The 16675-nt window shown below is 38.2% G+C and overlaps 1 protein-coding gene across 1 annotated transcript in view; it reads right to left on the reverse strand.

The window, feature by feature from the left end:
- The window catches only part of PDGFC (platelet derived growth factor C), a 129563-nt gene that overhangs the window by 42591 nt on the left and 70297 nt on the right, over nt 1–16675 (reverse strand). The window contains exon 2 of the mRNA XM_071743033.1: nt 10022–10217. Coding sequence (XP_071599134.1) covers nt 10022–10217 — 196 coding nt within the window. The remainder of the gene's footprint in view (nt 1–10021; nt 10218–16675) is intronic.

The raw sequence follows: 16675 nt of genomic DNA on the forward strand, positions 1-16675 counted from the left end.
ATACAAAGGTTTACTTCAGTGCTAGCCTGGGTATTGCTGAAATTATATCCTGTCCCTAATGACTAGCAAACTGGCACACAAACACCTCTAGGGAATAAATCACCATGCCTGGTATCTAGGCAAACTAGCAAGCACTTAAGCATCTCAATCTCAAGCCCATAAATATCCCATAGTCTCTGAAAGCAACTTCTGCCTTGTAGGAAGGGGTATTCTTGTAGAAAAGTTAATGTTTTTCAAACAGCATATTAGATATTTATTCTAGTATCCCAAATGGTATTTTTTTTTCTTTTCTTTGTGAACAATTCTTATATCCTGGAGTCATATGCTATGACTCCAGTCAGCATTCTGAAAACTACTAAGGAATTTCCTAACAATATTGAAAAGCATATTTTAGAAAAGAGTAACAAAAAAATTCTAAGGAGCTTTTTTAGCATGTGAAGATTCACCCAGGGCAGTGCAGGTAGCTTTCCTGCCCCTCAAGCACAGAATCATTACATGCATGATTAAATTTCCTTTCTTCCTTTCCCATCCCTCCTGCCCACCTCAATGGAAATTGGTCTCCATGTTTATTTAAAAGAAAACACCTTCATTACTTTAGTTCACTGATACAATAATATACAGTCTCCTGATTGCTATACCAGCCCACAGGATTTTCCAGTCCAGGAAAGACCCTTTTTATGAAGTCCAATATCCTGTTTCAGGACAAGCTAGTAATTTGTACTTTAACAGCAAGTGAAAAATCCCCTGAATGTAACTGAGCAGTCACATAATACTGCATGAGGCAGATAAAATGAGTTCTCCACCCTAGCAGGACACTGGTGTTCACCTGAAGAGTGCAAGGAGTTTCCTCTCACTGCAGTGTACCTAGTTATAAGATAATGGTTATAGAATTATGGAAACCTATTTTTAATCCAGCCACAGTATAGGAATCAAAGGCCAGTCTGAAACAGAACTTAATAATTGCTGCTAATTTACTGGTCTCCCTGTTCTCATGCTACTGTCAGAAAAGGAAAAGATCTATTTATTTTACCTTATAAAAGCCTTAGGACCTCCCCACATGACCATCTAACCTTTTCTGTAACAACTGGTCTTCCCTCTTGTGATTTCTCATGGACATGTAACTTCTCAGATACCCTGATGATCAGATGAGAACAAATTAATATAAAGTGCACTACATTTCATGTCTGCTTTCTCCTAATGGAGCAGCATCCAATGCAAGCCAGGAGTGTTACTGATTTGTCTGACTGACAATATTTGCTCTCTAACCAGAATTTCATGCAAGTTACATACTTCGATAAATTTTGGTTGATACAGAGAATCAACCACAGCATCTAGTGAGAAGGAGAGAGGGAGAAAATACAAGTGTAGGAAGAGAAAAAAAGCTGAGTAACAGGTGAAGAAACACAACTGCTTGTCTAGGAATAGGACACTTGGTATGTCTGCTATTCCTGCTGATTAAACAGGAGAAAGCTGCTTGTAAGCCTGACAGTGAGCCCATGGGCTTAACTGCAGTAACCAGAAAACATCAGGAATGGAGTGCATGCTATGTATAAACTGTAATATATAGACACTACACAGGGTAGGTAACTTTAGATTGCTGCTGCTGCTGGGTGTGCCTTTGCAGCTTGCATTTCTCTTGCTATGTGGACTTAAGAGCCACACTAGAAAATGCAGGTGGTTCCAGGGTCTGCCTGTATCCCTGAGTTCAGGTACTGATGGGTCACAGAGTGGTTCTGTGCCTCCTCATAGTAGACATTTACTCCTATCTTTTAGTAAGTGGCAGGAGCAGACTCCATCAGTAACAACAGAATATCCCAGAAAGGAGCAAGACCCAGTAGCTTCAGATTCGTTTTCAAAGAAAATAACTTCGACCTACACTATTAGAAACACAGCCAACTATGGAAACATGAAACAAATATAGAAGCAATAAATTAGGATTAGGATCATTTACAAAAAATATTTTGATACTGTGGACATAGTTCACTTTATTCACACAGCCTGCTGAGAGGACCAGGAGACTGAGAGGACCAGGAGAGAATTTAAAGGAGCTTAAAATGTTTTTTAAGTCAACGAGTACAGACTATGGTGTGAAAAAGGAGTTAGGAATTAAATTATGTCAACCGCTCACTCATCAGCAATCAGTCTCCTAACACTCATCTGGACTGTGAAAATAGATTTTAAATTTCTTGCATTCTAGTGTTCTCTAGCAACAGTGGATAACAAAAGTGAACGCTGGATTTACTGTAAAGGAGGGAAAAGTGGGTGGGGAAGAATGCAATGAAAGCCCCTAAGCTTTTGCAGCATGTCCTTCTGATTATATCAATCAGGCTACGCTGTCCTCTCATTCTGCTCAGAGAAGCATCTCCTCTTCCCCTTTATGTTGCACTCTGATTTGCTTAAAGAGTTCAATTTTGCAGCTATAAACCCTTCCTTCAGAACTGAGTTTACTCTTCTAGTACCTTAATAAATGCATCTTAAGAGGCCAGACTCAGTTAAAACTGTACTGGTTTGGGATTTCTAATTTTTATCTTCTTTTACAGCCCACAAGATCTGTTTTGTCACATTGACAAAAGTGTTTTCATAGGAATGATATTAAGCAACTTTTAATGTGCAGTAGAGAACCCATAGGAACACTCCTGGATACAGCACACACCTCTGACACAGCATGAACTGTGGACAGCAGCTGAAACAGTTGAATGGGACCAGCTGAAAGATGAGTTTGTGTCTTAGTAATCAGAGTAATTTTTTCCTGGAAAGTGCTTTCTTAAAAAACTAAAATAAATAAATAGAAGAAAATACACTTTTGTTCAATGAAATCAGAATACAAAGGGATCCAGTTACTTCTTTTGATGTGAAAAACCACTCATTTTTAAATCAAAACATAAATAAGCAGGATGCACGAGCCTATTGGGTTCTTTTGAATTGATTAAATTGAAATAATAGTTACAACTGAATTCACACAAAAGAAATAATCTTTGCAGCATTAATCCCTTTCTTTACATTTAAAAGAATAATATTTGATGACCAAGGACTATGGTCCTAAATTAGTAAAACCTATTAAAAGCTTTGATCCCCATCCTCCACGCTCGTACTACATTTAAATCCATTCTTGACCTCTTTAATTCTTTAAACCTCTCTTGAACTAGAATCACTATTCAGTTGTCTGAGTTGACTGAGTAATTAAAAATCAAACCCCAAAAAAACCAACCCCACAAGCAGCAGATGAAGTTACTTCACCAGCTGACATAACACAACATTTATGGCATTTTCTACACAATGCTCATTAAATGCCACATTCCTGTCAGTGGTAAACCATCATCGTTGCTACTCGGGACTTCAGCTTAAGTTAGTTATTTCATAATAATTCTTTCTTATTAGTATTTAAATTAATCTAAAGCACTAGAATGTTAGAACTCATCCTAGCCATTTAAATCATAAGACCTTCTTTCGGAATTTGAATAAAAAATTAAGTGTTATTATGTGTTGGACAAAAATAAACAAACAAAAAAACCATAAAAAGAATTGTGTATTGAGGAAAGAGAGCTCATATGCCTTTTATAATTCCAAGTATTAATTGAATCAAAACTATCCAAATGGATCTGATTCACAAAACTGAGAGCCTAGCACACCTATATGCACTGCAGCTCATAAAAAAAAATAAAAAGTGGGTGGTGAAAATTGAACACACTGAAATCCTAAAGCAACAGCTGAAAGAAAACTTAAGGACAGATCTTCACTATAACATTCATCTCTACTCTCAGTCTTTGGGATGTGGTGGGGACTGTTTTATAGTTTTGTTTTATAGGTTTTTTTGGTTGGGGTTTTTTTCAGTTTGAAGCTGTAGAAATTTTGGAGCTCTCCTCACTGTTTAATGAATTTTCAAACAGATGTGGCAGCAGCAACCCCTGCAGCTTCAGAATAGGTGGTGGGTGGGGAGGGAGGGAAAATAAAAGCACAAATCCCAGCAGCCCAGCTACTTAGTGACATGGGTCACCATGAACACTGTCTGTACCAGTTCCTCTTTAAATACAGAGTTCACTTAAAGGTCTTTGTCCAGTCACTCAAAGACAACTTGAACTTTGTACTTACCCAAGAGATAATTTCACCCTCTGTAATCGCAGTCCACCAGATGTATTTGAGACTGTCTGACAGTAAGGACAGCACATCAGTTGCCCAGAAAACAATTTTCTTGGGAACTAAACATTCATAAGGGACTCTCTACCCTCAAAAGCCCCCAGAATGAATCCTTATTTTATATGAAGAGTTATATTTTAATCTATCCTTGGTATTAGTATGTTCTTCACACATCCATTAATATTGCCTCTACAATGCAACAAAGGCAAAATCAACATTATACTTTATTTTCAGGGGGTGGAATTTCATCTTTCTAGAAGAAAAAGATGCTGAAATTATTCTCTCAAGTATGTGCTCTGTTGATGCCATACGATGCTTCCATTACAAAAGGCCAAACAGAAGTGGAATATCTGTTCTCATTTTTATTGAGGCAGTTAAGCATCCACATTTTACTCCACATGTTACGTGTACAGATTTGTAGTAACTGCAAGAAAGGAAGCTGCACATGGTGTAGTTGCTTATTGGGTCCAATATTACACAAAAAGGTCTCCTTAAAAAATTAAATGACAAATAGTTTAGCCCTTTTTTAGATGTTTACCATAACTTATCACTGCACAGTATGGATCTGACAAAATTTATGTCAAAAAAACAAAACAAACAAAAAACAACCACAGCTAAGCAAATTTTTTCCTTCTTCATAGCAACTAAAGACAGTGTCTGTATGTCTCTTCTTAATACACTTATTTCAGTCCTGTCAGAATAAGCCCAATCTGATTTTTTAACCCTTGACAATAATTTCTTAATTATACATTCATTAAGAGCAAGTACAGACCTATAGCTGGCTGGACTGTAGCTTCTACCTCATAACCTTGTTGTTCCCTGAATGGAGGGGATACCTTGGGCACAGTTCAGCCACAACAGAACTGAAATGATGGCAAGTAGCTAACAGAAATACTGGGGAAAAGGGAGGTGGTGCATTTTATACATGTGGCTCTGCATCTGAAAGGACCATTCTAGGAACCCTCAGAGGAAGAGCATTCCTGGTATTAAGTACTTAATTTGATAATAGGAAGAAAAAAAAAGTCACAGCACTACTAACGAGTATTTTATCCCAAGCTAGCACTGACAGCTGCCTTTGGCTTAATTAATTTTCTTCAGGAAAAAAATTCTACATATTGCACATATTAGCTAGACAAGCTCTGGGGATTCTTTCAAAACTTTATAGTTTATCCAACTACATTAACAGATTCACCTATTCACCTTCGAAAAGCTCCTCCTGCCCCCAACCCCACAACACACAACAGACATAGATCATCCTTTAAATGCAAATAAGTACTTTAAATACTTTAAAGCTGCAAATAAGTAAAGCTACCCTAAAATGAAGATAGTGGTAAAATGGCACCTAGTATTCAACTACTGGTTGGTTCCACATTCTTTTATTTATTTATTTTACCCCTAGCATTGTATCTACAGTAATTACACTTTGAATTTATGAAATATTTCTGCATTTTATTATATATAAGAAAGCCAGACTGTAGTCATCTGAGTATTGGAAAGAACAGCTGCAACCACCACTGAGATGAAGAACCAGAGCTGTTCTGTGCACAGGGAGTGAGCAAGTTTGGCATACGTTACCAGTGTAAGAAAGAGACTGATTTTTTTTTAATTATTTTTTAAATAATTCTGTGTGTGTGTCAGTCCTGTGATGTAATGCTCCAGTGCACAGCCTGCTCACAACATCTGTCTGGGGGTTCATGTCAACTGTAGCATTCATGTTCTTCCTGGGAGAAAGCTAAAGCCACAGAGAAGAAAGCTAAAGTCACAGAGAAGTTATCAAAAAGCTTTTATCAATGCATGTTCTTACAGACAGAAGGCAACAGCTTTGGACAACAAGCAACAGTTGAGCAAAACTCAGTCTCTCCTTGTCAAGGAGAGTTATGGCATTTCCCCAGGGGCAGGAGCTTTCAGGCACAGAAATCTACCTCATGGCCTCATGATTAAAATAGCAGTGAGGGGCTAACACAATGAAAATAATGACCCATCCTATCAGTTACTGTATCAGTGGAGAAAACGATGCCTTTTTTGTTCATCAGAAAGGGTGTGCATACAGAATGTTAATTAATTATGTCTCTGTTTTCTTGAAATTCCCCTATGTAAAAGAAGTTCACTGTCAGTTGTATCATCTGAAGAGTACTGCACAAAACAGCCAGGAGACTGCATCCTTCTCCTTTTATGTCTTGTTTGTTAATAAGTTTTTTCTTTTGAAGCCACAACTGAAACCAAGCAAAGTTACAAGGCTGAAATTCCTGCAGTATTAGAGAGAATTTAATAACTGTACTATTAGCCAAATAACAAATTTCTTCTGAGATAAATGCATACAACTGTTTTTTACATAACCTGGAGTATGCGTTCACTTTGGAAAGGACACAGCAGGATTCTTAACTTTAGATTCTTATCTGTAAAATGTGTCATTCTTTCTAGATGCAAAGACCTCTGAGAATACTTTGAAATGTCAGAACTGACTTTGGAGAAATCCAGGTGTGGAGGATCAGGTCAACCAGATACAGCCAAGAACTTTTCTGAGCTTCAGGACACATCTTGGACATTTCTTTTTCACCACTACCACTGTTTTCCTGCTACAGAACTGTCTTAAACCAAAAAGTCTTATTAGTCAGGTATGGCTCTGGTTTATTTTTTTTTCCTATGTATGAACAATATTTGAATTGTTGTGAGATTTAAAAGCTGCTTATTATCTTAAACTGTGACAATAACTACTGCAAGTAACTCATGGGGTCCTCAGAGATGGGGAAGACAGATATGTCTGTTCAACATCTTTATCAATGACCTTAACGAGGGGACAGAGTGTCAGCAAATTTGCTGATGAAACAAAGCTGGGAGGACTGGCTGATACCCTAGAAGGCTGTGCTGCCATTCAGAGGGATCTACACAGGCTGGAGAGCTGGGCAGGGAGAGCAGTGAAGGGGAACGGGACCCAGGGGTGCTGGTGGATGGAAGGATGCCCATGAGCCAGCAATGTGTCCTTGTGGCCGAGAAGGCCAATGAATGACACCTGGGGTGCATTAGAAGGGGGTGGTCAGTAGGTCAAGAGGTTCTCCTCCCCCTCTACTCTGCCCTGGTGAGGCCACATCTGGAATATTGTGTCCAGTTCTGGTTCCCTCAGTTCCAGAAGGACAGGGAACTGCTTGAGAGAGCCCAGCACTGAGCCTCCAAGATGATGAAGGGAGTGGAACATCTCCCTTATGAGGAAAGGCTGAGGGAGCTGGGGCTCTGCAGCTTGGAGAGGAGGAGAATGAGGGGTGAGCTCATTAATGTTTATAAATATGTAAAGGGAGAGAGCCAGGAGGATGGAGTAAAGATTTTCTCAGGGGTGACTGATAATGGGACAAGGGCAATGGTTATAAACTGGAGCACAGATGGTTCTGTATAAATATTAGGAAGAATTTTTTCCTAAAAAAGACAGAGCACTGGTACAGGCTGCCCAGGGAGGCTGTGGAGACATTCAGAGAGATTCCTTCCCTGGTGACATTCTAAACCTGCCTGGACACGTTCCTGTGTGACCCCCTGTAGGTGACCCTGCTCTGGCAGGAGTTTGGAATGATCTTTCACCCGTAACTTCCTGTGTGATTCTGTGATATTCTGGTGCAAACTGGACACTGTTACACAGACAGTCGAATATTACCACGTGGAGGTTTTCACCTGGTTGCAGCCATTGGTCAGAACTAAAGGATCATGTCACTGTAAGATGTGGTGTTATGAAACATTACATTTCATGTTATATCTTATTCTTTCCTTTGTGAAATAAAATTGTCTTTGGAGAAACTCTTGAGTACTCTCCAGCAACAATACCAATTTGTGTGTTTCAAGTGGTAGAGACACAGCTGAGTAGTAAGTATTATGGAAGGTAGTGAATAAAACCCTCAGCTTTTTTACAAAAGGTACTGGGAAAAGATGAAATATTTTTATTAGGAACTATAAGAAACACAAGAAGCTACACAGAAGATATTACACTGGAAACTGGTCACTTACTTAGCCTGTGTAGAATTGTTTTACACAGTTACGCCCTCTGTGTCCTAGGTTTTTCTCAAATTATTTATGCTCCCTTCAGATCAAACAAAATACACTTTCTTAACTGAGTTTGTTACTAGATTTACATTTCGTAGGAAATGTAGCTATGTTTTTTCTTTTGGTTACAGACAACAATGTAACTCTATGTATCAGAGGGTTATATCTTCCAGGCCAAAAAGCTTGATGTGTCTGCAAAAGAGCACAGATCAGGAATTGCAGTCATACAACTTCCTGGAATCCCAGCAGAAATAAAAGCACAAAAAGATTGCAATCAAATGAAGATTATGAGTGACTTATTACTGCTCCTATGGTTCATCAGTACTTCTGTATTCAGCACATTGTTTACTTAAAATAAATGTACTCCCATTAAAATAATGTTCTAATTATAGTATTAAAAATATTTTAACTTATCTTACTTTTTTCTTTGCAAGTGGACGAATGAGTCACCCTACCTGGATTTTCTTTCACTTGCCACTTCACTCTGCCATATGCAAAGAAAAGAAAAAGCAAGCTAAGTTTTCATTAAAAAAAAAAATAACTATTGTGTAAAGGGAGTGCACTCATCTGAGCAAACATGTTTACAGTACTTAGCATTTTAATTGTATTTGATGCAACCTTGACAATTGCACCTTTCAGAATTACAAAAGACATCTATCCATCTCTTTTAAAAAATTAAAGATAAAAGTAGCCTCTAAAAATTTAAATTTGTTATTAAAACCTGATACAAGATTGTTCAAACTGGGACAAAGATATAAAAAATCCAGAATATCAGATAATCAGAAAAATTGAGAGCAAGTTGAAATCAAATGAAACGTGTATTCAAGGTGCTCAAAATAAACCCCCCAGCAGAAAACCAAAGAAAAACAAAAAAAATACTTTGAAAGAAAAATCTTGCTTGAAGGAACACATCCAGGAACACATCTATGGAGGATATGCTATTCAAATGGCTTATTTTATGTTACTGAATTTACTGAAAACAGTTCAGACAATGTACCACTATTCACATATTTATTCATTTAATTTTTTTTTATGATGTGTCACTATGATAGCAGACAGATAAGAGGATATAAGAGTTTAGGAACTCCCCCATTTAAACCACTCAAAGGAAGCATATGTAATGTCATCTTCTACTCTCTCACAAATATCCAAACATGATTAATCAGATGGCTTGGTTCAGAACTACATCCATCCTAATGCCTGTTATGTCACAGCTGTTTCTCTCCCAAGCTATGAAGGCTTGGGCTGCAAGTCATAGGAAAAAATACTATAGAAAATCCTATAGAATCCTATAGAAACCTGTACCAGTGACTGAGCAGGTAGAACATGTATTGAAAAAAAACCCACCATTGAAGGATGGCAATTAATTCAATACTGTAAATGCTGTTTTCATAGAAAACAGAGAACTTGACCACTGAAGGCCATTAAAATATTGTGCACTTTGGCTTTTTTTTCAACAGGGATGTTGTACATTGAGTCAGTTATCTGAACTCCACTTTGGACAACTTGCTTACCTGTATTTTCTCTGTAAAAATTAGACATTCATTCCTCTAACATTCTGTAAGGAGTATTTTCCTAGGTGTAAAAACTTTTATTTGAGAGATCAAGTATTTCACATTTCTGCAGAATACTACATCTGTGGCCCAGATATTGAATGCAGAAGGAAAATAAGGGGAAGCCCAAAGCTTTCAAGCATGGCATCCTTCCCTAGCACTGCAAAATAAAATAATAAACTAATACATTAAGAGATGCATTTTATAAATAATATTGACATTCAGGTGCCATATTTTTGCAAAACATGAGCTACAAATTTGTTCCATCCTCCACACCTGCCTTCAGATTTTTCCAAATTAAAGTTACTTACTTGCAAATGTCATCTTCTGGGTCCTCAAGCCCAAATCTTTCATCAAAAGTAAGCTGTATCCATACATTTTCATCTATTGCTACTAATCTCCACACCAGTACAGTATTGCGTGGGTATGTGTGTGGAAACTTGGGGCTGTGAATACTTCCATTAGAAGTCACAGTAATTATCTTCTCATGCTGAGGATCCTGCACACCTATAGTCAAGAGAGAGAAAAGATGCATCAATATTAGTTTCTTCTCCTGTTCCTTAAGTGTTTGTATAGTATAGACAGATAAAGACACTTTTGTTCTGTGTTTTTCTGTCCCACCTTTACTGCATCCAGAGATGTGGGTTTTAATGGCTGCCTCTTAACTGAGGACTGTGTCAGAATAAAGTTATTCTGATACAGAAATGAAACTGGGACATTTTTGGGAACCTTGGGAAAGTCACCAAGTGTAAGAAATTAGGCATTTACTGACAAGTCTCAGTTGAGTGACTTCCTCACAATTCCTCACAGCATTGTAAGAGTAAACACATGTAAAATTTCATTAATGTTTTACAATGTGGCATCAAATGAATTGTAAGTAAGCCAAAAATAAGTAAGCCAACTGCATTTTATTTTTAAAGCACACAATAACACTTAAACTACTGAAAAGACCTCTTCAAGTTATGAAGATATAACTATGAGGAGGTACCAAAAAGAAAGGACTCCTTTAGTGAGCAGCAGCTCTGCCTTCCAGGGCCCCAACTGCTCTTCACAATAACTCAAGCAACCACATTCTCAAGTGCCCAGTATTCACAGGAATTCACACCCAGCATCTAGAATCAGCTCATAGGGGGTGCTTAGCTGTAAAAAGCAGGCACTGACATAATACAGATACATTTTGATATTGTGAGATACAATGATGCGTTCTCTAGACTACAAAACTTAATTCCATCAGATGAAAAGATCCTCCTTATGCTACAGCACCTAACTCACTATCTTTGGCTTTTTCTACAAACCTGTACACAGTCAGGTTAACATTTCAGCCTGTAAAACACAGGAATTCTCAGAGTTTCAGCTCATCATTGTCTCTTAAAATTAGATACTTTACCTTATTTTTATGGTTTTTTTATAATGAGCATTATAATAATCATTCACTTAGAACTTAGCAAGACATATGATTCAGTCTACAATGAAAACATACACTGCAATTGTACCTTATTGAAGCTAAATGCAAAGGCTGACAGCTAAATGGATGTACTGCAAGAAAAGAAGATAAAGCATTACTATTTTAAAAGAATTAATCTATATTTAAATGTTAAAGTCTGATGGACTGGTGCCTCCTATTTGTGGTATGAAAATAGTAAATTTTCTTTTAAGTGGAAGTGCTGCTTATATAAAACTGATGGTGTGTGGTCTCTCCTTGCAGAAGATTGACTGCCTTATGCACAAATAAGATAGGATAACATGCAGTAATAAGTAAAAAAAGGATAAAAAAGGCAAAAGAAATAGATTCCTATTTTGGGCGCTTAGTTGGGCTTTTGTTAGCTGAGTCATAAGCATTTTTCTGTAATGTATAGTGTGTCAAGTGAGAACTGCATTCTAAACACAGGAGCCAACAATAATAAAAATTACTTTCCCAGAGATTAGAACACTGGAGTGATATTTCCAAAGTATGCAAAGGACCACTGTTTCAGACAAACACGTCAACATCTGCCGTCTGACTACAGAGGTTCATTTTGTCTCTAAAAAGCACACACAGGATTACAAACCAGGTTACTTTTCACAACACATTAGGAAAGTGTTTTCTTTTGTATCATCAGGACAATAACAGCAGCAAGTAGGGATTGTAAATAGTCCAAGCATATAAAATGAGAAGTCAACTAAAAGGAAGAAAGGAAAGAAAAAGCATATGGCAATTTAGTGAAGAGAAGTTGCAGCATCTCTGGTATCTCCAGCTCCTCCATTTGTGAAGGAAAAATATCTATTTACTTTAGCACAAACAGTGTTCCACGAACATATCAAATTCCCTCACACAACACTTGCTCCATTTCAAATATTTGCTCTTGCACAGTGGAATTTCTTCTCTCACAAAAGAATTATTTTTTATGACTACAAAAGCAAGTAATTGCTGTCACTGGAGAATGAAGCTTGTTATTTGTCTTCAGATAAGCCACAATATTCCTTTTTATCCACTCCACATAAATCGTACTATTGTACCACAAAAAGCTAGCCTTTCCCTACTGCCTTTATGCATTGTTATGAACATTTCTTTTGAGGAAATTGTGTGAAGAGCACAGATACCTGATCATGTCTAAGATGATACTATGGTCTCCATTCTTTGTGGAATGACTTTGCGATTCCTGCTTTATTTTAGGGATAAATCAGACCAAGTTATACTTAAAAGGGAGTAAAACATTCAGTCAGATTTACAGCAGTCAGATGTATAACTCCAAAGCTATCTACACTGCTGCCGTGTTCTGTCTGCCTTTCTATTAACAACCATTCTCCTGACCCTCCCACCCACCCCCCCCAAAAAAAAAAAAGTTATTACTGCACAGACAGCATTGAATCACCCTGAAGAATCAGTTTAAGCAAAGACTTAAAGGCACGGAGTGTAGTAAGCAAGGCACCAACCCAAACTTTTCTCAGGGGTGACTAACAATGAGACAAGGGGCAATGGTTATAAACCAGAGCACAGGTGGTTCCATATAAATATTAGGAAGATTTTTTTCACTGTGAGGGTGTCAGAGCACTGGCACAGGCTGCCCAGGGAGGTTGTGGAGTCTCCTTCCCTGGAGACATTCCAAGCCCTTCTGGACATGTTCCTGTGTGACCTCCTGTAGGTGACCCTGCTCTGGTGGGGGGGGAGCAAGGGGAGAGACTGATGATCTTTTGAGGTCCCTTCCAACCCCTGACTTTCTGTGATACTGTGATTCATCCAGTGAGCAACACACCATGCAAGCAAAACAGGGACATAAAAAGGACCAAAACAATGTATCTGCACCTTCAGTGAAAGGATCATGAGAAGACGGGCTCTGCTATTCAGAGAATGGGCAAATGAGATCACTTGCAGAAGTCCTGGAAAAGGGGCACACGGATGGGAAAAATCCCTAAGCTGACCCGGGGATATGACATGGTTACTCTTATTAGAAAAGGACAGCAGACACTTATCAGTGCCTGAAGTTGAAAAATGAGTCACCGCAGCTGTCTTTGATGTGGTACAAGATGCTATCACCAGATTTATATATCTATTAATGTAAAAAGCCTGCCCTTGAAAATTACAAGATTCCAGGCATTCTGCAAGCAGGGTAGTGCCTAACCCTTCCACCAGCATGCAAACCACGGTATCGCCAAACAGATCAGCAGATGCCCCTGTAAACTGAAATTAAACCCACCGACCAGACAAGCTCATTCCTGCCTACTTCAAAGTAGGGCTCTTCCCCCATGGGCACAACACGTCTAACAGAGATCAGCACTGACACTTTTCAAATATAGCAAATACCTCTTCATTAGTACATCGTAATCACTACATTTTAGCAAGGGTCACGGGGAAAACTCAGACAAATCACAGTTCAGGAGACAGACAAGGAGCTGTGGGTGGAGTAACAGCTTCAGCACTGATTCACTTTGAAGACTGATTCACTTAAGAGGTCACACAGTACTGGTAAAATCAATTTTTTAAAACTTTACTAAACTTATACTAATCTGGCAACAGGACAAGAGAAAAGTACTGCTAGTCGTGCATACTTAATGTATTATTTTGTTCATTTCATTCAACAGCCCTTAATTATGAAAATTAGGTTTTCGACCTTCAGAAACAGCATTAGCTCACACCTGGTTATCCCTGCTTAAAAAAACCCAACAAAATAAAACAAAGCAAAAAACAACCAAACAAAAACACAAATTGAAACATTAAAAAAGTTTCAAGTCTAAATATTTAAGGACTAAGAGTTTTGTCAGATACACATGATGTTGCAGTATGTGTGAGTTCTCTGTCTTAAAACTCAGAAACAAAATATGAAGGAGCAACTATTCATTTGTTACCACAGAACTTCAGAGGGAAGCAGGTTTTTTTAATTAAAGTAGTCAAAAGGATTTCCTGACAACATTCCCATATAACTTTTACAACACTTCACATATGTACAGAAATAGACTTAGTAGGAGCAGTTCTTTGAAATGCAACATAACATGCCAGTTCTTCCTCTTTCACCAGACCTTCCAAAAGCAGTAAGGCTACTCTCAAAAGTAGTAACTCAAGGCTTACACGGGCCTCTTTCTGTGTTTTGTTGCCCCCAGGCACTTCTTACCTAACATCTGAATGTAGCAGGCAACATCAAAACAAGCTCTTTTCCCTGGTACAAAGGAAAAGCTGGAAAATGGTCTGTTATTGGCAGAAAATTGAAGACAAATTCAAGCTCTGTTTGATATTGCTTGGGTGTAAAATGGGTATCAAAGCAAAGCCACTCGAAATCATTGAAATGCTGCTTTGAAGGGACCTCTGGAGACCTCCAGTCCCAGCTCCTGCTTGGGTTCCAGCTTGAGCTTTTGAGGAGCTCCTCCTCAGGGCACAGCGTGTGGCCCATTTGAGGATGAGCATTTTGTAGGCAACACTCAAACCCCATGGCAGGTGGAAACTCCAGAAGGAGCTGCCATGAGCTATTCCAGAGCTGGGCTATCTCCCTAGGCAAAGCATTTTTTCCTCATGTCCAATCAGAACCTCTCAAGCAGCATTTTCTACACGTGAGTTTTTCAGGGTTTGTTTTGTTTTTACACTCTGTAGTGCTACCAGGACAATTGGCCAGTCTGGCAACTGCTTTTCAGGCAACTGGGACTGTGTCAAAGCCTTCTCTTCCCCAGACTAACTAAGCCCAGCTTCCCCACCCTCCACTTACTTCCAGCCACCAACTAGATGCTGAGACTTCAAGCCTGGCACTCCAGCCAATTTTTAACCTACCTAACAAGCAGCTCCTTCTTCCCAGCCTCAAGTACCACAAGAAGAGCTTTTGAAGAACACAGCATTTGTTTTTATCATCAGCTTTTCAAGTAATGAGCAAAGAAAACTTTGTACAGAGTTTCTGTATCTTCTAAGATAGCTTTCCAAAGTGGTTTGTGGCTTTGCTGGGTCAGCTCTGAGACACATCCAGTCTTCTGTGGGTTTTCCATTTTGAGTAGCTTCTGTGCTTTGAAACAGCTACCTATTTGAAATCTTGAAATGTTTCTTCAGGTAACAATAAGAAATAGAGAAACATGTAGATAAAGTACTACCCCTTGTTTAGATTACTCCTCCGTCTGAGGCACACTTACCTCACACACTTGAAGAGGCAGGTAAAAAAATTCCAGTTCACACAACTCAAAATGAATGTGTAGAGGACTGTATTTTATTTTTTTTTAATCCTACAATTTAACATATTCTCTTTATCTTCAGTCACTGGTTTGGGTTCAAACTTGTAGTATCATCTTAGGTATTAAACATCATATGCTATTGAACTGATGGCTCCAAGTCCTTCTGTTGAATGTGTGTAAAGAACATTTATTGAAGGACTGCACACAGAAGAAATGAGCAGAGAAGCAAAAGCTTTCTTACCAGTCTCCAGGAACTCTCAGTTTTGGCAGCTGGCCCAAAAGGACAAAATAGAGAGGGGGGTCAGGTGGGAGAGTAAAATAGAGACATAATGGGAGAACAAAGTATGGAACTGTAGTAAGAGATTTAATGAAGTTTCCAAACAGCTGCATGACTGAACATCTTGCAGAAGATAATCCTGACACTCGCAAACCCTCTTTGATTCCCAGTTGCAACAAGAAACAAAATTGAGTTTCTACTTGTACAAGTTTATAACCTCCAAGTATTCTGCCAGCTCTTTGCCCAGTACTCTGGCTCAGTGCAGAGGATGGCAATGAAACAGGGGGCTTTGTACACAGAAAATCCTTATGCAATCAGTGTAACCTCTACTGAGATCTGTTTTCAGACCAAACTCTTTTGGAAGGCAGTATTAGTCACGAACTTCTCAATACCTTTTAAAACTAGATAAATACCATATTTAGCCAAGATAAAGCATTCCTTTTGCTAAATATTAGATGAGGTTACTTTCTGGTGTTATCACATGCTCTAATTATGATAGTGTTTCAATAACCATTTATTACAATGTCCACGGGTAAAGTCTTTGCTGCATTCAAATCAATATTAAATCACCTGCTGACTTCAATATGAAAGGAATTCCATCTCTATTAAAAATATAAAACTGTTGGAATACTTTTTTTACATTGGACTGATAACAATAGCATTTGCTTTTTTTCAGTTATAGGCCAATAATTATCCTGAAATAAATAGGAATATTAGTACGTTGCATATTCATAACATGTATATTGCAGTTATTCAAAAATTAACAAAGAGCTCTGCAATACCAAAATCAGCAGTTAAAATTCCTACAGCAATATTCTGCTTTCCCCTTATGGATAAAAAAAATGGTTCTTTTGATAATATTTTTTCACATTTGTTCTAATAATATTATATGGTAGATAGCTATCACATAGCATCTGGACTCCAGTCAAGGTCTGTTCCCTTTCTCTGTTCTATTCCATTAAATTGTTTGCTTGAGTGACCTGAGTCACCTCAGACAGAAAAGGCACCACTTAAGGAAAGAAAATTCTTGTCTCTTACCCCAATCCAAAACTATTCCAGTATTTAA

Source organism: Heliangelus exortis, chromosome 4 (genome assembly GCF_036169615.1).
Source record: "Heliangelus exortis chromosome 4, bHelExo1.hap1, whole genome shotgun sequence".
Taxonomy (NCBI): Eukaryota; Metazoa; Chordata; class Aves; order Apodiformes; family Trochilidae; genus Heliangelus; species Heliangelus exortis.